Genomic DNA, 23805 nt, shown 5'->3' on the forward strand with positions numbered 1-23805 from the left:
TTATAGGGTTGTTTCCTCTTCCCCTTTGTCAGAAGTGCGTGAGAAACAAGTGAATTGTATATTAACTTTAGAACTGCCTCCAAAAATGGGCAGTCACTTCCAGTCTGCCCTGCCCGGATGGAAGAATTCACATGTCTGAGCCTCTTTCAGCCAAGAACAAATCTCTGGGAGCCTGGATTTCATCAGATTCTTAACACTGACCCAAAGCCCATGAGCATGTGGCTTAATTCTGAGACCAGTCCAGAGTCATTTGGTCCTTTGGAAATGCTTCCCCTCTGCTGCTGGGCTCGCCAGGAGTCGACAGTCTAGTGGAGGAGTCAGCCAGAATATTACCCATTAATCTGGAAAATGTCAGGAGAAATAGAACTCGGAGACTTGACTTGGTTCAGAGGAAAAGCCCTGCCTGGGGGCTCCCAGATGGAGGAGATGAGAGTTAAGTAAAACCTGAAAGGGCAGGTGGAGATTTGCTAGGCAAGGAGGAGAAAAGGTGCTAGGCCGACCTGGAGTTCAAGGCTGATCTACACAGGCCAGACTCACAGGTGTTCTCGAGTCCAGTCTTAAACTTCCGGACATTCAGCCAGAAGTGGATTCAACCACAAGGCCACTTCCTTGAGACGTGGTTCAAGAAACCAGTTAGACCAGCCACACTCCGTTAAGAGTTCTGGGGATTGATATGCAGTATCTAGAGATTGTGGTTGTGCTGAATTGAGAAAAAGGAAGATACTGCTTATTTGTGAGGTGCAGTGAAGGTTTATGATCATTACAGCTAATATTTCAGAGAGGACTTTATACATGATAATCCACAGAAGAATCCTATAAGGTTGGTTCTGTTCATTTTTCTTATTTATCAGACAGGGCACCTGAGCTTGAGAAGTGTCAGTAACTTACTGGGGAATCACCCAGTTCACAAGTGGTGGGAAGCTGGGATTCAAACTCAGGATCTTCACTACACCTGTAGTAAAGCTCGGAGTTATTCTCCGCGCCCCTCAGTAACCTTGGAGGTCCCTGCGCTGTTGCAACTAGTACTTTGTTTCGTGGTGACGCAGCCCATGTCCTGCTTGTTCTTGGTCTTCTTGTCCATCAGCTCTCGTCATGAACAGGCTCTTGTCGATCTCCCATCTTCCATTGTGCATGCTGGGCATCTCTGCTGAAGGTGGTAGGATGTCTACCAACATAGTAGAAGAAAAGCTTCACCACATGCCTAGGTAGCTCTCAGTGATCTGGAAGATTCACTTACGGTGAAATGCCTCATTGAACCAGCCTGGTGCTGGGCAGTGAGTTCATGCTGGACCCTTTGGGCTCTCCCTGGGGCTGCTGCCTGGTCTCAGCTACGCTGGTCTCCTTGTGTGTGAATGGCTTTTACTCTACCATCAGTTTTTTTGGGCACCATCCCCAATCTCTGCTTTCCACCCCAAATCCTTGTTTGTGTCTTTTTGGTTTTTTTTTTTAAGATTTTATTTATTTATTTGACAGAGAGATCACAAGTAGATAGAGAGATAGACAGAGGGAGAGGGGGAAACAGGCCCCCTGATGAGCAAAGAGCCCGATGTGGGACTCAATCCCAGAACCCTGAGATCATGACCTGAGCTGAAGGCAAAGGCTTAACCCACTGAGTCACCCAGGCGCCCCTCTTTGGGATTTTTTTTTTTTAATTTCTCATTTTAGGGTCAAAAAAAGTCCTCATTATTTTGACTTGGAGCTTCCAGAGAGAAAAGTCTTTCTCATCATTGTTGTATGAAAGAAGAAACTGAGAACTCCTTACCTGCTCCCGATATCCCGAGAAGAGACAGCCACCAAACATGTCTGGAAGGGTAGCTCCGCGGGAGAATTTGGGGTGGATTTGGAGGAAGCTCGGGGCAACATTGTATAACCATGAGGGATTTTATCAGATCATTCTTTGAATTCTGTGTGGGTTTGTCCCAAATGCTGCTTCCGACAAATTGCAATTTCTGTAGCTTCATTTGGCCAGCCTTCTCTTGACTTTCTGCCAGCGCCCCCTGGGCTTGCTTCGAAGCTCGCGTCTTTCTGTGATACAAAGATGTTTAATAGTCCCGGGCCCTGTCTTTTGTGACTCTTAATTTATACTTACGCTTGTGTTTCAACTCCTTCTTTTTGTTTTCCCCTCATAAAAATTGTTTCTGAGGGAAATGCTGATGCAAATCTAAACTTCGCGGGTGTTTTTCACCTTCGTCATAGATATTCGGTAAATAATTTTTCAGGTGAAGGGAAAACCCATTGTCACGAGAAAGTAGCACCTCTTATTGTACGGTAGCTGTAAATCTGTGGCTGAGGTATTCGGTAAAAAGGGGCCTCCCCTCTCCCCCGTGTGTGGAGGGGGAAGGGGCAGAGCCTTGGCCTCCATTTTGCCTGTTGTAGGCTTACCAATGGGGCATGATCTCACAGGCAGGAAAGGGTTACTTTGGCATACAGCTGGAGGAAGCCAAAGCAAGTACATACCATGAAATCCCCTTGCCTTAAGCTCCTAGCCCCTGCTTAGACCTCTCCCCCAGGCAGCGCCCTCAGACCACGGGGAGGCTCGGGCTCCCGCTTTGCTCCTGCCTTTCTTCCTGCTGGCAATTTGGGGAGCATATAAAATGTTTTCAGCCCTTTCATCCAGTAAGACACAGAAGACAACAGCCTGTATTACGTGGCTTCCTCATTTCTCCCTTTTTCTGTGCTCCTATTTTTTTTTAAGATTTTACTTATTTATTTGACAGAGATCACAAGTAGGCAGACAGGCAGGCAGAGAGAGAGGAAGGGAAGCAGGCTCCCTGCCGAGCAGAGAGCCTGATGCGGGGCTCGATCAATCAATCGCAGGACCCTGGGATCATGACCTGAGCCAAAGGCAGAGGCTTTAACCCACTGAGCCACTTCTGTGCTCCTATTAAAAAGCTATCCTTTTCCCAAAGCTTAGGGGAAAAGCCTCAGCAAGTCTTCAAAGGGGCCCGTTCAAATAATTTAGTCATACACACCACCCCCCCTGCTTCCCTCCTAGAAATTTCTGCCATTCTGTCGTTCCTGGAGGCTTCCAGGCAAACGCAGGCAAACAATGTCCTTCGTGTGTTAGGCTGTAAGACTCCAGCATCTTTGCTTTTCTCTGGGGGTAGAAAATAAAAAGAAAAAAATAAAAAGAAGAAGAAAATCGATTGAATAAAAGAAGAGACTCCATCACCTCCCTTCTGAAGCTGCTGCTCTGGATGTAATTCTGGGCACTTTGGAGTTGGCAGCGGTGTTGGGTCCCGTGGTCTTTGCTCACAGGTGTCTCTGGCGCCACCACCGGAAGGGCCTCTCTGCAAGGATGCGTTCACCCAGAGACCAGGAGCCGCGTCTGCAGCGAAGCTGGCAGGCTGGGTTTGCATGTCGGCAGTTAGCAGAGCTTTGCTTCTTCTGAGCAGTTGCTCTTACCTACTTTAAAAAAAAAAATGCAGCTAAATACTTAAATACTTAGGACGAGCTCCTGCTCTGTTAACTGGGGCATCTTCAGATCCTCTTGATGTCTGTTTCTGTTTGTTGTTGTCAGGGCTGCCCCTGTAGTTTTTCCAAAGTGCAACTCCCAGAAGCCATTTATCAGTGTATAATCGGTGTCCACAGAGAACATTCCAGTGCCGGATCTCTGTACAGCCATGCCGGCCATTTAGCTTCAGGACCTGAGTTCAGTTGTCCTGTCCTGGGGCAGCAAGAGGAAACCGGTCCCTGCGGCCCTGCTCAGGTACGAAGCCCGCTAAATGTGAGCAGGTGAGAAAATCCAGGCCTTCTGTCTCCCCGGGGATTAATTCATTCCCAGGGTTGTAAACATTACACGTTCCCCTTGCGCTTTATAGAACTGTGAGACTTGGAGGCAGTGTGGGCGACCTGCCCAGTGAGATATTATCATGTACACAACATTGTGCAGAACCAAGCACGTGTCTTTATAGGCATTTTTTTTCCCTTTTAATTTTGCTGTTCTTTACTTGCAGTCGTAGATGAGGAATGAAGAAAGCAAAACATGAATGCTTTGACTAGGTTTTTGCCTCTTAAAGTAACATTAGTAAAATTCTATCTTATTCTTTTCCTTAAGAAAAGATACCTTTCATTTTTATAGAAATCTACACAACCCACTCTGTCCCCCAGCCCATCTGTGTTCGCTTGCTGTTCTTGCGGCTCTCGGTTTTTGAAAGCGCCTTCTAAAATTACATGAAAGCAACCCTGTTTTGACAAAATTAGAATTCTGGTGAGAAAGGCTTACCATGAGGCTATGGAGAAAGGCCCAGCAAAAACCTTTGTATTTTATTTCACCCTCTCTGGGTTCAGCCTACAATTCTGTCAATTTTATAATTACTTCCCTAGGGCAAGTCCAATTCTCTGCCCGGGAGAAATAACAAATTCCGAAGTCGTCTCCCGGTTCAAAGATGGTGCAAATGAAGACTGTTTTGATCTACATGTTTCAATCGTTCTGGAACTTCTTACAGAAAATTCCTTTAGACTTTCTGTGATTCTGAAATGTTGGGCATCATACTTGCTTCAAACCTACATCAGCATGCGTCCTCTTTCTTTGCTTCTCACTCCCCCCACCCGCACCCGGTAGTATTAGTCATCAGGGGCTGCCGATTTTTTTAAACTGAGACTGTATTTTTTTTTTTTTTAGAGAAGTTTTAGATTCACCGCAAAACAGAGCCAAAGGTGCCGAGCTGTCCCATACACCCATGCCCCCACATAGGCACAGCATCCCCCTCCCTTTTCAACATCCCCATGGGAGTGGAGCACTTGTTAGGACTTGAGGAAACTGTATCGACATACCATCATCACCCGAAGTTCATAGTTCACATTAGGGCTCACTCTTGGACAAACGGGTGGTGACACGGGTCCATCATTGCGATAGCACGCAGAGTACTCACTGCCCCCCAAATCCTCCGGGCATATTAGCTTCAACTATCCGTCAGTCCACTTCCTCTTTCCTTTTGAGTCTCCCCTCCCCCCAGTATTGGTAATCATCAAGGCATGCTGATTTCTAACGCATAAGTATTTCTCGAATCTGTTTCCTCAGTGTGTATTATTGATTATGTGGTTCTAGTTCTGTTGTCACTATCCTGGTCTTGTCTTGCCTAGATCACTGCCTGGCTTCTATTATGAGTTTTTCAAGTTGGGATCAGTGAATGAACAAATCAATCTGGAAAATAGCTAACTGGGGGAAAAAATCTCGTTAGCTCTAGCTTGCATCTGGTTACTAAAGTCTAGCTATCTAAAATGCAGATCTTGCTTGCAAACCCTACAGCTTAAAAACCTTTTAGGCGGCTCCCAGGCCACACACCAGCTGCCTCCCAGACCCGTCTCCCAGAGGGCCTCACTCATACCCTACACACCTGCCACCCACGGGGACCACCCAACTCCCCCTTCTCTGTTGCATAAAACCCTGCTCTTCAAGGCTATACTTTCTCCTTAGAAATCTTTTCCCCACTTCCTAGAAACAATAGATTCTTTGTTGTTCAAGGGTTTGTGTAATGACAGAAACTGCTCAGAGCTCGCCCTGTACCCAGAGCTCCCCTTTCTTATCTTCCCCTCCACAAGTCTGCCTGAGATGATCTATCAGGATTTAGTTACGGGGCTAAAGTAGGGAGCTGGAAGTGAACTTCAGGCTTGCTCTCTTTGGCTTAAAGCTAGAAAACTATGCTAAACACAAAAATGAAAGAGCCAGGCTGTACGTTCTAGGAACGAGTATTCCTTCCTTTTCCTACACTTAGTCTCTCTCCACTCTTCTTGACATTGTTTTCAACACTGTTGTGTATGAACACAACAGTGCAGGATAGCCAGGATTCGGAAAGCCTGGGCACAGGGCTTCCTTCTACTGTCCACCAGCAATGTGCTCGAGGCAGCCAGGAACACCTGCGGGGCCTCTTAACCTAATCTGCTAACTCTCATCAGGTGAGGGTTATAGCAGCTGAACTCCGAAATCCTGTCAGTTTCTTACCCTGATTCAGAGACTCCGTGGAATCTCTAACCCAGATATTCTTAAGCAGGATCCATACATGGGTGTCTGGGAAGATGATGAGAGATCTTCGGGGGCTTCCTGGGGCCCCAAATTCTGTGTAAAGCCCTGTATGAGCTGATCACCTCATTGTGGTCCGCAGAGGGTTTGTCTTGTGTGTGTGTGGCGGGGGGGGGGATGTCTGGTCTTTCTTCATCTCTCGAAGTAATAATAGTTTATGGTTATCCTACGCTATATTATCATATAAGCTAGCCATTGTTTTGGAGATGAGCCATAGTGTATTCTATTTCCGGTAATCTTCAGGGTGGCTTTATGGGTTTTTTTTGCTAATTCATCACCAACTGATTTTCTGAAGGGAGCTAGAAGACTAGCCAGAGGCTGAAGACGGCACTCCCAGAAGGGAAGTGACTTCTCCAAGTTTCCCTCTAGAGGAGCAGCAGCTACCAGGGGTGAGGGCTGGAGGGCCAGCTTCTCTGTTTCTGCTTCATCAGATGAGTGCAGTTGCCTTTCCGTATCCACCAGCCCATGCTGCAGTCAGGACTCCAGACCTGGCCATCGGTCCGTGGAGTACAGGGGCAGGCAAGCAGCAGGGGCCTCACCGTAGGCGGGATGCCAGAGCATGGTGTCCTGCTTGTCACCCTCAGCTCTGCAGTTCCGGGGACAAGCACCTCCAGCTGTGGGCGTTGTCTCCAAGTTCTTCTTTCTTCGTTCTCCCTCACCGGCCGATAGCGGGCACCTACTCTGTGCCAGTACTCCGCCAACCCCAGGGAAGTCATGTTGAACAAAACTGGGTGGCTGGGTCGTTAAGCATCTGCCTTCGGCTCAGGTCATGATCCCAGGACCCTGGCATCTAGTTCCTGCTTAGCAGGGAGTCTGCTTCTCCCACTCCTACTCCCCCTGCTGGTGTTCCCTCCCTCTCTCTCTGTCTCTCTCTCTCTCTCTCTCTGTGTCAAATAAATAAATAAAATCTTTAAAAAACAAACAAAAGAAAAAAACAGGATCTGCCATGTCTGCATGGAGAGCACACGGCCTGTGTTTACAGAAGTAAGTCTAGTGTTACTAAAGAGAGGATTCGAATAACACTAAAAAAGTGAATATTGGCACTTATGGAATGTTCGTTACATGGAGCTGTTTCTGCTATGACAGTCCTTCCTAGACAGTTCAAGGAAATTCACGGCAGAAACTTTAAGGACCTCTCCTGGTAGCAATGATACTCGCCAACCGGGTGCGTTACTCAATCCTTCTCTATAAAAGGGCCCCCAGAACAGTTTTACGAGGTTCCAGAATAACTCCCGAAGCAGTACTTGTGTTCCCTGCTGGAGAACACATCCCTGCTACAAGACTGGCAAACATGAGCCAGCATGGTGGAAATCTGGCAGGAAGAAGGCTCAGAAATTAGCACTTGGCCAGGCGTTATGTAACTCCTATGAAAATTTCAGACTAACAGCAAGTACATTTGCCAGAAGAGATGTTATTTGCCAAGCTCTGACTACCACCCTTGGAGAGCCAGTGTTTACCACCCACTTCCCAACCCCGGGTCTGGCCAGGGGCTGGCTCTAGCACATTCCTTCAAGGTCACCCCATTCTGAAGGAGCTGAGAGGCAACTGTGGGCTCTGCACTATGGGCCTGAGGCCGAGTCACACAAGTACTCAGAGCAGACTTATATTCAGTTCAATGAGCATTTATGGAGTGCCTGCTGATTGCTACCTGCTTCCTGAGGCGCTGGCCATGGAAGGGTGATCAAACACTGTCTCTGCCCTTGAGAAGCTCCCAGGGAGTGAAGAATCTAATGTGGTCAGGACAGTAGAAGAGGTCATGGCCATGAGGCTAAGGGAGCCCAGAGATAAGGGTGAGAGGAGGCTTTCTCAAGATCACCCTGAGCTGCAAGAAGTTTCTTAGTGTCCGTGAGGACCTAGCAGCAAGGAGAGTGAGATACATTTGTGAAAGCACCACCGGTATTGAAGGTACAAGGAAAGCTTAGACAAAAAGCACCAAGGGAGCTGGTCACAGGTAGAAGGGAATGAGAGAAGAGGTGACCGGAAGTCTCGGAGTGACCAACAGGGTCTGTACTCCGGAGAGTGCTCTCCCTGCGGAGGCCTGCGGAGAGTGCATGGGCCCTCATGGCTGCTCCTGCTGACCTCATTTCACAGAGTGATGGGGGTAGAAGCCAGGCTCTGGCAGCTGGAGGGGCCACTGAAAGTGAGGAAGGAGAGGCAGGGAGCCTAGGCCAGTGTGGCGTTCCCAGCCAAGGCAACTTCCTTGAATACTTCCTCGAATACAAAATCACTAAAGCAAATGAACCAGAATCTCTGAGGTGGGGGCCCCTCCTCAGAGATTCTGGTCCATTTGCTTTAGTGTGGGGGCCACTGACTAGCTCAGGGAACCACTGAGCTCAGGGAACCACTGGTGCGAATACGCTTTCAGGAACCCGAGAAGGGAGGAAGACAGGGTGCCTCCGTGAGGTGGGGATGCAGGCTCCGGGAGGAGGTTTTTTCCGGGGAGAGGAGCTGATGGAGCATAAGTAAAATGTTCGTCAAAGGGTTCTGGGTAAGGACGGAGACCGGGAATCTGGTGGCCTCAGTTGGTGCTGCTGGGAGTTTGTTCCAGGTTCTCTCAGGAGCCTCCAGCAGGGAGCAGAGAAGGTGGACTGTGGGATGATTCAAAGCTGGAGTTTTGTCAGGAGGGAGGAGTTGCGAAGAGCGGTACTGTCCAAAGCCGTTCAGGTCATAGACCTGGGGCACAGGGACATAGCAAAGGACACAAGGGGCCTGACATAAGGGACCTGACCGATGCTCTGACAGGGGAACCTGAAGACCACGGAAGGGTACAGGTCTATCAGGAACGCCCCTGGGGGCAGGCTGCAGACAGACAGTGGGCGCGCTTTCCACTGGCAGCAAATCCCTGGGAGCCATCCTGATGTGAGTCTAGGATGGAAAAATTCTCTGCGTGAAAATGCCTTGTGTGGGCCCAACTGTGAAGTATAAAATTGCTTTCTCACCTGAAAACAACATGTAACTGGGTTTAGCATTTGTGCTTCAGATGACATGTAATATCCAGAAGCAATACCCTCCCCCCAGTGCTAGTCAATGTAAAATCAGAAAATGCTCGGTGAAAAGGAAAAAAGAAAAAGAAAACAGCAGTAGATAAAGCCCAAACCCAAAGCTTCAGCAGAGGGAAGAGGGAAAAACTGCAGCAGAGACAAGCTTTGAGGTTGTGTGATCTATGAAAATTTACAGAAATGTTACCTCAAAAAAAAAAAAAAAAAAATCCCAGGGTGCTTTATTTACCAGCCACTGGAATGAAGACAAATTCCCACCCAGGGTGTTACTTTTAATTATCATTCTCTTTATGTTGTTTCTTAAAATAATAACAGGCATTCTAGAGATGATACACCAAGATGGCTTAATTAGGCGTCAGATGAGTACCTGAGCTCATGAGCCCCCTTACCTGTGGCTTCCTTATGCAAATCTGACTGACTTCTGAACCTGACTAGAAAAGCAGTAGACAGAATTGGAGCAGCTGGGCTGGCAGCACAGCTGGGCTGTCCCCATGGAGACCAGGCTCCCCCCGCAAGGCACTCTTTCCAGTCCCCCAGCTTTCCTCCCCACCCTACGCCCCCTTTTTTTCTTTACTGAGGTGAATGCACAACACATCTGAGCCTGGGTCTCCCTCAGATGGTCTCCGCTCAGTGCCTTCCCGCTTTAGTGCGCACAGAGATCACCTGAGGAGCTTGTTAATATGCAGTTTCGGACTCCCTTGGTCTGAGGGAGAGCCTCTGGGGTCTGGTTTCTAAAAAGCCCCAGGGATGGTCCTGGGTCCACCCTTTTTCTAGCCACCTAAAAAGTTAGAGAAAGCTCTGTCTGGCCTCAAGTTTGTTACTTTTTTCCTTTTGGGGCACCTGCCCCTCTCCTTTGCTCCCCTCCCCAACAGCCCTGCTGTCCTCCTGCTGCGCCCTGAGCTCCCCTCCCCGCTTCAGCTCTTCATTTTCCCGCGTCTGGACCTCTCTGTAAGTCATTCTACAAAGAGCGCTTTCAGCCAACGGCCTCCCTAGATAAGACAAGCTAACAATTTGATTTTAAAAAGTGAGAGGAGGGAAGTAACTAGATATCACAGTGTGTCCCTAAGGGGAACAGCCTGCTTCATTATGTTTATCACGTGGACCAACAGATCTACAGCCTTGGAAGGTCACAGTCGGAAAAGCTGAGTCCCAGACTGTGAGCTCCGCGGGCACTTGGGTGCCTCCAGGTCAGGAGGGACCCTGTCCTCCCTGGAATGGCATTTCCGAAAGGCCTTCCAGAAATTGAGCTGGGATCTGTTTAGGTAGAGCCGGTCCCATCTTGCCTACTTCTTGGCTGAAAGCCTTAGAAGGTAGTTGTCCTGTTGCCCCCAAGTCGTTGCTTCTTCCGGAAGAGCTGTTCTTCTGCCTTGAGTTGGCCATTCTAGTCATGGTCCTCTGGTTCTGCTGCTCCATGTCCAGGGCTCGCCGTCTGGGATGCCCGCGTGGCACAAAGTTATCAAGAACTGTCACCACCTCATTCCACTTTTCTGTGACTCCCGTCGAGCTCACTGCCAGCCACGTCCTTGAAGTCGTTTTCACACATGCTGTGGCTCGGCTGCATCTCCCTAGTCAGTAAGAATTGTAGTCCTTAGACTTCACGTTTGTGAGAATCAGTGTAACGTGACAGCTAAGAGCACAGGCTCTGGAACCAGACTGCTGAGGGGCGAAGCACTTCATGGAGAACCATTTCATGGTTAAGTTATCACCTTCGTGATTATCATCGTCCCCCCTGGGCTAAGCGCTTTGGCCACAGTAACTGTTTTAATCCCCATGACAACTTTGGGGGACAGGGGCTAGATTGTCCCAATTTTACAAGGAAGGAGAGGGAACCTCCGAAGATTCTTTTTCATGCCCAGGGTTGGAGTTACAATGTAAAGCGAGGCAGTGTCCTTTGCTTTTGGTTTTTGGCTTTTTTTGGACACAAATGGAGGACCATCTCTTTCCTTAACCCACTGAGCCACCGATTTCATCTTCTAACCAGTTCTCTACCTCCCCTTGGCACTGTGTTTCGGATTCCTGGTTCTGTTACCCCAAGCGCATCTGCCTCCCAGCTTCACGCTGTCTGTCCCAATTTGAGAATACCTTCTCTGTCTTCATCTCGATCATCCACAGATCAGAGGCCACGTGACAACTCCCTGGGGATTCTGCTCCCTGAAGCCCTGGGGCTCCATCTCCCAAAGCTCCCCCACACCAGCTGCTTTGTAACCTGGTCAGGGAAGCCCAGGGGATGATTTGTATTTGAATATATCTGTATCTGGCTCCTAGTGAACATGCTTCATCTTGCCTTCCAAGACTCCATTCCATTCCAGGGTTCTTCCCAGGACAGAGGGCAGCTCCTAAATGTATAGTTTGTGAAACTGACCCTCCAGGCAGGGCCAGTTGCAAAGACCGAGTCGAATGCAGGATCTGCAGAACACACAGACCAGGGGTGACTGATCAGGTCCTGTAGATAATGAGACCTAGGAGGCTGGCTCTGCATTTCAAGGCTCCCTTCCTTCTGACTCCACAGGCCTTCTATGTCCCAGCTAAACCATAGGAGGGTGAGCAGCCGTGGCAGTCAATATTTCCGTGTAGGAGGAGTCTCATTGGAAGGGAGGCTGGTGCGTGCCTTGAAACTTAAATCGTAGGTTTATTTAGGGCGATTTGCAAGAAAGGGGAGAACTGATGGACATCAAAGGGGCTAGATCCCCCACATAAAGCCATTTCTTGGTGCTGACCAGAAAGGCTGGACTGATTTCTTCCCTCTCTCCTCTACTGGTTCTGTTCTCTGATCCTGGGCCATCAGTGCAGTTTGGCTCTCTTTAATTACCACCCTTCTTGGCTTCCTGTGACCTATGACCGGGGAGCCTCTTGGCTGTCCTCTTGGAGGACAGCAGGAAGCCATGGGTCTGCCACGAGCCTGAGCTCCCTAATTATGCCACTATCGTTGGAGCCCACCCAAGCTACTGTGAACTGCAGAACAAGGAAAACGTTTCTGCCCCAACATGTTCCCCTTTGAAATCCTCAAGAAAACACCGAACACCATCTCCCTGTGTGGTCAGGCAGAAGGGCTATCCCTCTCCTGCGGGAGCCATGAGGGACCATTGGCAAACCGAGCCCGGTGGATCCAGGAGGATTTGGGGAAAGCAGTCTTGGTTCTCATAGATTGACGTCTGCCCTAGCCATGCACAGAGTCTTGGGCAGCGGGTGTCCCAGGGTGAAAGTGATGGGGACAGGTGAGGGAGCTTCTGCTGGGAATGGAAAATGGCTCTGACCTTAGTGAGTCCTTGGTATGATGTTGAATGCTGAAATGCTGATATTGATACGTCATCAGGAAAAAAAAAAGGTTAAAGCATGGACCTGAACCCTGACTAGTTAGGTTTAAATCCAGCTCTGTGACATTGGATCATTTATTTAACCTCTGCAAACCTCATGCATAAGCTGAAGGCGATCACTGGACCTACTTCATTGGTCACAAAGATTAAATGATGTAATACAGATGAGGTGCATAGCACAGCTCCTGGCATTTCATAAAAGCTTTGTAAGGATTAACTGCTATTATTCCCGTTTTCATCACCATCGCCGCCATTTCTGAGTGTTGGCTGTATATGCCAGCCACATACGCGCGTTAGCTCATTTCACTACCCTTTGGAAAAGGGTCCTGCTTCACTGCCTCAGTCGAGGAAACAGACATCTGGGGAGGTTAATTAGGCTGTGCCGAGCTAAGCAGGTAAGTCACTGGGAAGTCAGGATTTGGAGCCAAGTCTCCCTAACAGCAGAAGTCTATGCTGTTCTCACCCCTGGCCATGTCCCATGGAAACAGCTCTGTTACAGAGTACTTTCTGTCCAGTGGGTAGGAATGCAGAGCATTTTACGTGCCTTACTTGTCCCGTGAAGTAGATACTCTTCTTATTCCCAGTTTACAGATGAGGAAAGCAAGGTTCAGAGAAGCTAAGCAACCACCACACATTTTTACGATGAAGAATTTAAATCCAGGCTGCCTGACTCTTAAAATCCATTCTGATATCTGTGGGGTGTGACTGCCAGGCAAGTGAGCAAAGGTGCTGCTCTTTGGGGGTTGAGAACGGCCCTTGGTGACCTTGACTCCTGCTAGCCACTGTGACCCAGGGGGTCACAGTTTGCCCGATCAGCGCCCTTTTTCTGAAGCTGTCGTTAGGGGCAATTTCCACTTTCTCTGATGCTTCACTTTCCTGCAATTTCTGTAAGCTGTTGATTTGCTCAGATGAAGACAAGCTCCTGACTATTTCATGGATTTGTTTACTATACATCCTGCAAGAATATGGAGGCATCGTAAATAGTCCAGAAGGAGGCCCTGATGTATTGTGCAAATCCTTTGTCGCATTGCTAGAGAAGGAGTCTGCCAGGGGACCCCCAGACTGCATTTCTTGACATAACCTGAGGTTATGTGACTAGAACATTCCAGATGTGCATTTCAGTATCAGGTCATGAGAGGGCAACTTGCTCGGTGAGGAGTAGTGGTCTAGGCAGAACAGACTCACCAGCCTGGAAATTAGGGATTCTTTTTTTTTTTTTTTTAAAGATTTTATTTATTTATTTGACAGAGAGAGAGAGATCACAAGTAGGCAGAGAGGCAGGCAGAGAGAGAGGAGGAAGCAGGCTCCCTGCGGAGCAGAGAGCCTGATGTGGGGCTCAATCCCAGGACCCTGAGATCATGACCTGAGCCGAAGGCAGCAGCTTAATCCACTGAGCCACCCAGGTACCCCGAAATTAGGGATTCTTAACCAGTCATGCATGGCTGGTCTTCAAAGGTTCTGAGAACATTCTTTACATTTCGATGCATTTTCCTAGAGAGTGAGTGCATAACTTTTACAATATTCTCAAAGGAGTGCATGATTCCAAAACCAGTTTAAAAACTGTAGTTCTGGGGGTGCCTGGGTGGCTCAGTGGGTTAAGGCCTCTGCCTTCGGCTTAGGTCATGGTCCCAGGGTCCTGGGATCGAGCCCCACATAGGGCTCTCTGCTCAGCAGGGAGCCTACTTCCTCCTCTCTCTCTCTCTCTCTGCTTGCCTCTCTGCCTACTTGTGATCTCTGTCAAATAAATAAATAAAATCTTTTAAAAAATAAAAATAAAAACTATAGTTCTGGATTTAAAAATCAGTAAGGAAGCTTCAAAAAAACAAAACTAAACCAAGAAAACTCAGAATCCTTTTTTAAATGAAAATGGCAATGCTCCCTAGAGGCAGAAATGCACCTTCCTTTTGCATCAATGATTTATGCTACAATGAATAAGTGTTCTCTTTGTTCTCTCTGTTCTCTATTTCTGGAGGGGTTGGGGGAGAGAGAGAGAGAGAGAGAGTGTGTGTGTGTGTGTGTGTGTAACACAGAGACAGCACTTTGTGCCAGGTCCTTACCTAGAGATAAATTCCTTCATATCATTCTCTTAATTCAACCCACAATATCTGTGTAGGTAGACACCAGTATTAGCTCTATTTTATAAATAAAGAAATTGAATCTTACAGAGGCATAGAAACTCACCCAAGGTCAGTTAGTCTGTCTAAATCAGACAGAGATCACAAGTAGGCAGAGAGGCACCAGGGCAGGGGTTGGTGGGGGGAAGCAGGCTCCCCGCTGAGCAGAGAGCCCAATTTGGGGCTCGGTCCTAGGACCCTGAGATCATGACTTGAGCTGAAGGCAGAGGCTTTAACCCACTGAGCCACCCAGGCGCCCTTCTTTTACGATTTTTTTAATGGAGGAAAAAAATGGAAAAAATTTCTCCTCTCACCCAGATTTTTCTAGAAATTCTATGCCAGATTTTCTTTTCTCTGTTTTTTTCCCCTCTCTTCCCAAAATAATTTTTAATTGTTATTATAAATAAGACTTGCTGAAGGACTGTCCGGTGGGACTATGGTTTTATGGCTGCCCTTGTGTCACTGGGTTGTGTGAAGATGAGAGAGAAAGGCGACCAGGCAGGAAGGGGCTAAAAATGAATGAATGTGGAGATGCAGTGACTCTTGCAATGACCATCTGTTCATCTTCTCAGAGAGTCAGGCAGGGCCACCAGGCAGAGCAAAGAGCTGTTTCTGATGATGAGAAATTAAAAGCATTAAATTAAAATTCACCCCTGGTGGATTTTCTCAGTCAGACACCGAGAGTGTTCATGCCCAGAAGTTACAAAAAACCATTTCACTGGAGTCAGTGTTTGATCAGGAGTTCAAAGGACTAAATTCACCTTCTACTCCGTTTCTTAAGTCGTTTGCCCTCCAAATTAAGTCAGAGCTCGGAGTCTCTAGGATATGTGTAATAGAACTGCATCTTGCCTACACTCTAGATACAACTTCACAGGGACAGGAGTCCATTCCTATGCATGTTCTGTCCTGCACCCTATCCACTGAGCCAGTCCTGACTTATCCCTCAAGATAAGCTCCTGTCCCGGTGCCTGGGTGGCTCAGTGGGTTAAGCCTCTGCCTTCAGCTCAGGTCATGATCTCAGGGTCCTGGGATCGAGCCCCGAATTGGGCTCTCTGCTCAGCAGGGAGCCTGCTCCCCCCCCCGCCCCCCCGCCTGCCTCTCTGCCTACTTGTGATCTCTGCCTGTCAAATAAATAAATAAAATCTTAAAAAAAAAAAAAGATAAGCTCCTGTCACCACCTCTGGAAGGCCTTTCCTGACCCCCACAGCTGCACTGGGGGCTGCTTCTCCCTGCTCCACGAGAGCCCACTGGATGCCACTCTCACCGCCTTGGTCACACTCGCCTGTCAGTGTTAATTTTTTTATCTGTCTCCTTCACCAGATTGTACACTCTCTGAGGTCAGTTTTCATGTCTGGTACCTGAAAGCTACTCAAAAATATGTGAACTAACAACTTTGGGTTTGTTTTCCCCCCACCCAAAAGTAACTATGAGGATTAGTGTTCTTAAGTAGAACCAATGAAAGACACTTCTGACTGTGTAAGAAAGAGAGGGGAGAGGGGCATTAACCTCTTGTCAAGACTAGTCAGGTACCAAGGGGCAAAAACATCCTGAGGCAGTATACTAGTTATCTATTGCTATATAATAAATTATTCCATATTTCCTGTATGATTTGTCATTGTTTTTGTGGTCAGGGATTTAGACAAGGCATAGCTTGTGTCTGCCTGTGATGTCTGGGGCTCATTCACTCTCATGCTGGCTAGAGGCTAGGGGCCTAGCTGAGGCTCTCAGCCAGAATATCCCACAGATGGCCTTTCAGTGTGACTTGAGCTTCCTTACAATATGGCGGCTGGCTTCTGAGGGCAAATAACCTGGAGAGCAAGGGCCAAGCCAAAACCACTTTGTATTTATAACCTGACCTCAGAAATCGCATCGCATCATCTGTGCTGTAGTCTGTTGGTTGAAGCAGTTACAAGGGTCCTTCCTGGTTTAAGATAAGGAAGAGACTCCACCTCTCCGTGAAGGAGTATCAAATCAGGTTGTAAGTAGAGCCTGTGGAATGGGATACATACTGGTGTGGCTGGCTTTGAAAAGTGAAATCTGCCCCAAGCTGTCATGGGGAAAAGGCCGAAGTCCCTATAATAGAATACATATAAGAACCCCTCATGTGAGAAAAGAGATAGGAATGAAGGCACATGGGTTTCGTGAAGGCAGTGAGTGTTTCCTTTGCTGCCAGAAGGCAGGTGATTATAACTCTGTCAGGAATGCAAGTAGGAAAAGGAAGACTTAACAAACACCTTGTGAGAGAGATCTGGAATGTTAGAGAGTCCTGCCTGTTTCCAATTAATAGGTCGACATCATCTTCTTGCGAGGATGGGGCAGCTATAGTTGCCAGAGCGACACATCAGTTGAGGTCGCCTGTGGACATCAGCTCATTCCTGCCTCACTGTCATCCCAACACCACTCTTGTCATAGCCCCTAATTATTTCATTGTCCATATTGGTGATGCTGACTCTCAGCTTCTTCTTGACATCCTCTCTTCCAATGATCTTGTCCCCCAAACATCTCAGTTAGTCAGTCCCATGGTCTTTGGGTCATATCCTTGACTTTGTCGTCACTCTTATTGTAGCATCAACAGTCTCTATTTAAGATGTCTCTTTCAGCCCCAGCAATGCTTTGATGCCACACGAACCTCTAGTCCCTTGCTGCTATCATCCTTTCACTGCCCCTTGCCTGCTCAAGAGCTGCCTCCCACCTACTTAAATCAGAACTTCGTCATTAGACTCACCCCTTCGCATATGCTCTCCACTCCCTCAGCCCCCTCCCTCTCCTGTGTATTCTGACAAACCCCACCCGCCACACCCTCCACAGCTACCACCACGCAGGGACCGGTCTGTCTCACCCTAAATTCATGACAGTAACCTCAAGGGAGTCTGCAGTGAAACCAGCAGTCAGGCTTTCCTTGGAATGGGGAAGTGGAAATGCCACCTTGGGCTACTCGCCTGCCCCCAGAGCTGTGACCCCAGCTCTTTGGGTCAGAGCCCGCCATCTGCCAGGCACTACGGCATGGCTGCTCAGACCTCCGTGCACAGCCAGCCAGCCTGCAGGAGCATTAAGAAACCCCCTTCAGAAAACAGCTTCTCTCTGCCGACACCCCAGCTTTCTGGTAGCTTCAAAACTGAAGGCTGGTTGAGGCGACATCCCCTCTGAGGGCACCCTTTCCATTTCCGCCTCGTTTTCTGTACACTCGGCATTGCTGAGAGAGCTATTTTGACATCTTCTATTCTTAGCACAAAGCACAAAGTCACATATGCAGATAGACCAAAATTAGAAGAATAGCATATTGATTTTTCCAAATTCTTTGAAGAATCAAAGATTGAAGAATCAAAGGTTGGGTGGGAGGGGGTTGGGTGAGGAGCCTGGAGACCTTGACACTATGGAGATGTGTCACCTTGGGCAAGTCCCTTTAGCTGTCTGGGTTCCAGTCTTAATCGTCTGCAAAGCAAGGGGACTGAATGAGGTAATTCCTAAGGCCCTTCTATAGATCTCTCATTCTGACTTGGCCACGGGACGCTACAATATTCACAGTTGTCCCTGTTTTTTCTGCCTCTACTTCATTCATTCATCAATTTTTCAATCAAGTGAAGGCTCGCTTCATGCTCAGAAGGTATAAAGATAAAAAGTACACAATCGCTGCCCTCTAGGAACTTGATAAAATCCTACGATTATGCCTAACGTGATCAATGTTTTGAAGAAAGCATGTTCTAAGTGTGATAGGAACCAACTAGAAAAGGACATTAGTTCTAGCTGTGGAGGCTGCAATCCTTCACAGAGGAAATGGCGTGGGAGAGTAAGTATTCTTAAGCAACTTTGCTAGGGTGTGGTGGAGGTAGGCACAGAGAGGACATTTCAGTTATGAGAAAGGACCCAAAGGCATAGCGACTCTGGGGGACAAATTCCAAGTTTTCCATATGCCCAATGATTAGGTACATGTGTCAGGGCATGAGGCTGGCAAAAGGAAGAGTGGAATCCTCTCTCTTTTTTTCTTCTTATTTAGCAAAAATCTCATTTTGGAATTATCCCAAGGTTCTCGTTTTTAAGTCAGGGCTTCTCTGCCATTCTGAAGTCTTACCCCCTCGAGGCTCTCCTTTGTGTTACATATGGTGTCCTGAAATTTGGCTTGTTTATTTATGCCATCCCCCTGAAACCATTTATCATTTACCAAATATTTCCCTGTAATGTATAACGCAGCCGATAATAGCTTCATTTTACAAAGAGAAAAGTTAACATAAGCACTGATTTGTGGATGGCTCAGTATCACGTAAACCGACCTGAAATACACCCTCACTCCCTCCTTCAGGAAAACTGCTAGACTTTTCTTGTTCCCTTAAAGTCAAGAGAAATAAGTAATCTTGACCGACTTGTGCGGTGTTACACTGAGATTGTCATAAGGGTTAGATTCTGAGTCAAGCACAACTTTAAAGAACTAAGTATTGTGAATACCATATAAGGTTAGGGAAGAAAGCATAACACAAGTTAATACTCAGAATATGGGTTGGTAAGACTAACAGCTGCTGCTTTTTTGCAGACTAATTGTTTCATAAGGAAAATTTAACCTTTTTAAAAATCAGTGCGGGAGTTGGTTGGTCACCCAGACTTCACAAGACAGTAGCGCCCAGGTGAGTGAGTCATTACTGTCCAGGATTTGGCATTTGGCCTGAACTTTTTGAACCAAAAAGTTCAACTATTCATTCTCCCAGAACTGATCACAGTTTAAAGGGCTGACTCTGAATTCAGAGGCTTATAAAGCAAGCTCTTTACATTGTGTCTCTAGCACCATCTACTGGGAAACAAAAGTGACTTTATTAGGATTCTTAACCGTTGAAGCACCAGAAACCCAAGTCAGGTAGCAAAGAGGAGAAAGGGTGAGAAAAGAAAAACGTAGCAGATTCTAAGAAACAGAGGATTAAATATATTATTTTGAAGTTACTTATATATAGATGTAACCACTAAAACAAAATTACAAACTTACTAACTTACAAGACACACACATACACACACACAGACCATATAGTAGAAGATTTTAAAAAGCAAGCAGGGGCGCCTGGGTGGCTCAGTAGGTTAAGCCTCTGCCTTCAGCTCAGGTCATGATCCCAGGGTCCTGGGATCAAGCCCTGCATTGGGCTCTCTGCTCAGTGGGGAGCCTGCTTCCCTTCCTCTCTCTGCCTGCCTCTCTGCCTACTTGTGATCTCTGTCAAATAAATAAATAAAATCTTTTAAAAAAAAATAAAAAACAAGCAACAACAAAAGTTCATAAACACAGAAAGCACACCAAAAAATGTAGTGACAGGACTAAGAATAATTAGAACACAAATGTCATAGTAATGCCATAAAATGTCTCTATTAAACAAAGTCTCTCAGATTGAATCACAAAGCAAAAACCCATCAGAATGCTGTGTGCAACCAAGTCGTAGAGAGACATTAAGAATAGGAGATTTCGGGGTGCCTGGGTGGCTCAGTGGGTTAAAGGCTCTGCCTTCGGCTCGGGTCGTGATCTCAGGGTCCTGGGATTGAGCCCCGCATCGGGCTCTCTGCTCAGCAGGGAACCTGCTTCCTCCTCTCTCTCTGCCTGCCTCTGTCTGTCAAATAAGTAAATAAAATCTTTAAAAAAAAAGGGGGGGGGGAATAAGAGATTTCAAAGCAAACCAAGCAAATGAAAGCCAAAATGGCAGGAGTCTCGATCTTGGTATCAGTAAAGGCTGACTTCAGGACAGAAAGCCTTAAATTCCATAAAGGAGGGGCACCTTGCAATGATAAAGGATGCAATTTACAATGAGAGTTCACCATATCTGACACCATAAAGAAAATCTCAGGTAGGGGTGCCTGGATGGCTCAGTGGATTAAGCCGCTGCCTTCGGCTCAGGTCATGATCTCAGGGTCCTGGGATCGAGTCCCGCATCGGGCTCTCTGCTCCGCAGGGAGCCTGCTTCCTCCTCTCTCTCTGCCTGCCTCTCTGCCTACTTGTGATCTCTCTGTCAGATAAATAAATAAAATCTTTAAAAAAAAAAAAAGAAAAGAAAATCTCAGGTAGTTTCACAAAATAGAAGTAATCCAGCTAAAAATGACCTAGAAATGTTTTCTCTTCTTCTTCCTTTTTTTTTAAGATTTTATTTATTTATTTGACAGAGAGATCACAAGCAGGCCGAGAGCCAGGCAGAGAGAGATTGGAGGAAGCAGGCTCCCTGTCAAGCAGAGAGCCCGATGCGGGACTCGATCCCAGGACCCTGAGATCATGACCTGAGCCGAAGGCAGAGGCTTAACCTGATGAGCCACCCAGAAATGTTTTAACTCTTAATAATTCTTGAGTAAAAAGGGAATTCAAACCCCAAAGCTAGTACCATATAGAAAATAAGTAAATAATATATTATTATTATACATAATGGGAATAATATACATGACACATACTAGAATATAATAAATGGAAATATGTTGTAATTATATGTAATGGAAATTCCTATATGTGATATAAAGTCTGTTGCTCAGAAGAACATTGTGGCACTAAATACTTATGTGAATCCAAAAAGATGTGAAAATAAAATAATTAGGCATCTAATGCAAGATATTTGAAAAATAACAAAATAAACCCAAGAGAGCAAAGAAAAATTAATACAAATAAAAGCAGAAATTATGATTTTGAAAAGAGGAAGAAAAATGTAGTACTAATACATAAATCCAAGAGCTGCTTCATTGGAGAGAGAAAAAATAAAACTGATAAAGCATTAGCTAACCTATTCAATGCACAAAGTTAGAAATGAGCACAGGCCAATAACCACAGACAGATGAAACTGAAGGGATCATAAGTTATGTCTTCCTAGACTCTACAAATAAATGAGAGTAATATAGATGGAATGCATATGTTTTGAGAAAAATATAAATTTGCAATTATGACACCAGAAAAGAAATTTTAAATTGACAGGTTATCATAGAAAAAATAGAAATATGAATGCATATAGAATCGTCCAATGAAATACATAGGAATAAATTTAGCAACAACCTCCAAGACAAACAGAATGAAAAGATCAAGGTGGAAACAGGCTATATCTTTGTGTGTGTGTGCATGGGTCTGTGCTCACACACTTGGATATCCTTGTAAGGTCTCTGGAACCATGCGTCAGGAGCAAGCAACAGCGGTTACTTCTTTGAAGGAAACTGGATCTGTGGGGAACAAAGATGAGAGAGATTGTTTTGATTATGTAGTATTTTCTATCTTTTACATTTGTTGCCTTTTAAATTGATTACTTGTGGGCGCCTGAGTGGCTCAGTCCGTTGAGCCTTTGGCTCAGGTCATCATCCCAGAGTCCAAGGATCAAGTCCTGCATTGGGCTCCCCACTCAGTGGGGAGTCTGCTTCTCCCTCTGACCCTCCCCCTCTCATGCTCTCTCTTTCTCTTATTCTCTCTCTCCCTCTCAAATAAAATCGTTTCAAAATAAATAAATAAATGGATTACATGTGCAAATACTACCCATTCAAAAATTCTTTTTCATACAAGCAGAACCAAGGCAGAGGAAATAGATGGTTTTAAGGGGGTGTTTTCAAAAAGAATGCTACTTAGTTTCACCAAAAGCTGACTCTGGTTAAGAGAAGGATTCTTCTATGTGCTTCCCAAACTCTCTTGGTCGAATAATGGACATCAGATGCTAGGATCGTGTGAGCCAGGCCTCTGGGCCTCCCTTGAGTCGTTGGGATCCCAGGCATCCTCGAAGCTCTCTGTGAACTCACAGACTGTAGGCCTCACATACCAGGAAGACCATACTTCTGAACAGCAGCTCTGAGTTTAAGAAAAGGTTGCTCTTGGGGCGCCTGGGTGGCTCAGTGGGTTAAAGCCTCTGCCTTCAGCTCAGGTCATGATCCCAGGGTCCTGGGATCGAGCCCCGCATCAGGCTCTCTGCTTAGCTGGGAGCCTGCTTCCTCCTCTCTCTCTCTCTCTGCCTGCCTCTCTGCCTACTTGTGATCTCTATCTGTCAAATAAATAAATCTTAAAAAAAAAAAAAAAGAAAGAAAAGGTTGCTCTCTTTTGCCCAAAGATAGGAGATTCGTGTTTCCTCTTAGTATTTAGGAACACACAAAAGCAGAGCCAAATGTTTTGAACAGCTAAAGCTGGTTCTCCTTTTACTTGTTTAAATCTTTTAGTGGTAGGGTACAAGTTCCTGATTGTTCTTAGCCTCCTAAGATTTCAGACCCACTTTGCATGCTACCTCTCTCTTCTCTAAAAATAGCATAGAAGCTGAGTTCCTACAATATCTCCATCAGACCACATGAAAGGAAGGTAGTTCTCAACCTTGAAGAGTACGTTAACTAACTAGCATTTGTATTCACCTTTAAATATGTGATACTATTCTAGGACAAAGGAAGCCTTTTAAAGAAACCAAACTGGGCTTCCAGTTATAGAATGAATAAGTCACAGGAATAAAAGGCAGAGCATAAGGAACATAGTCCGTGGTATTGTAATAGCGTTGGACGGTGACAGTCGGTGGCCACACTCATGGCAAGCACAGCATAATGTAGAGAGAAGCCAAGTCACTATGTTGCTCACCTGAAACGAATGCAATATTGTGTGTTCACTATGCTTAAATTTTTTTAAAAGTTTTAAAAAAAATAAAGACAGAAACTAAACCGGATCACGGTGTGAGGCTCTGGAAATAGAGTCCCTCTCCACTTTCAAGAAAGCCTGGCCAGAGTACTCCAGCCTGCTGCCTTTTCCCCTGCCTCTTCCCACCAGGAGAAGTTGCTCCAGTAAAAGGAACTGCCTTTGACCTGAGAAAGCCAGTGGAGCTTGGAAAACACCTGCAGGAGTTCCGTATCAATGGCTTTGACCACAATTTCTGTCTGAAGGGATCTAAAGAAAAGCACTTTTGTGCACGGTAGGTCCTTGTCACTTACTGCCTCTTTGGGGAAGAAGAGATCCCACCTCCTATATGAGGAGCATCAGTAGCATTTTCTATGCTGCAGGGACCAAATACAACGTCCCCTGTCTTTTCAAAGCTCCTGGTCCTCCCCCTCCCCCACTAGGCCATTAGCCCTGGGCTCCCACCTGGCAGCCTGTCTCTCTTTGCTCCCTCTCTCCCCATCTGTGCCTGTTCTTTAAGGCACATTTTTGGGACAAAGCCTAATTCCTCCTGACTGAAGTCACCTTTGCTTTCCTTGAACTTCTGGAGTGCTTTATACTTTGTTCACATGGGATTTGTGCCCGGTCTACTTCCTTGGAAAGTCAGAGACTGCACTTCTGGGGCACTCACCAGCAGCGGCCTTGTGTGGGCATCTGTGTGCCCTCTCCCTCCTCCTCCCTAAATTCTGAGCTGCTCACACCATCTCCTCTCTGTGAGCCCCCACCTCTGCCCTAGTGCCTGACACCATGCTTG

The 23805-nt window shown here is 46.6% G+C and overlaps 1 protein-coding gene across 1 annotated transcript in view; it reads left to right on the forward strand.

The window, feature by feature from the left end:
- The window catches only part of GALM (galactose mutarotase), a 50751-nt gene that overhangs the window by 22799 nt on the left and 4147 nt on the right, over positions 1-23805 (forward strand). The window contains exon 5 of the mRNA XM_045978784.1: positions 23166-23307. Coding sequence (XP_045834740.1) covers positions 23166-23307 — 142 coding nt within the window. The remainder of the gene's footprint in view (positions 1-23165; positions 23308-23805) is intronic.

This window comes from Meles meles, chromosome 15 (assembly GCF_922984935.1).
Source record: "Meles meles chromosome 15, mMelMel3.1 paternal haplotype, whole genome shotgun sequence".
Taxonomy (NCBI): domain Eukaryota; kingdom Metazoa; phylum Chordata; class Mammalia; order Carnivora; family Mustelidae; genus Meles; species Meles meles.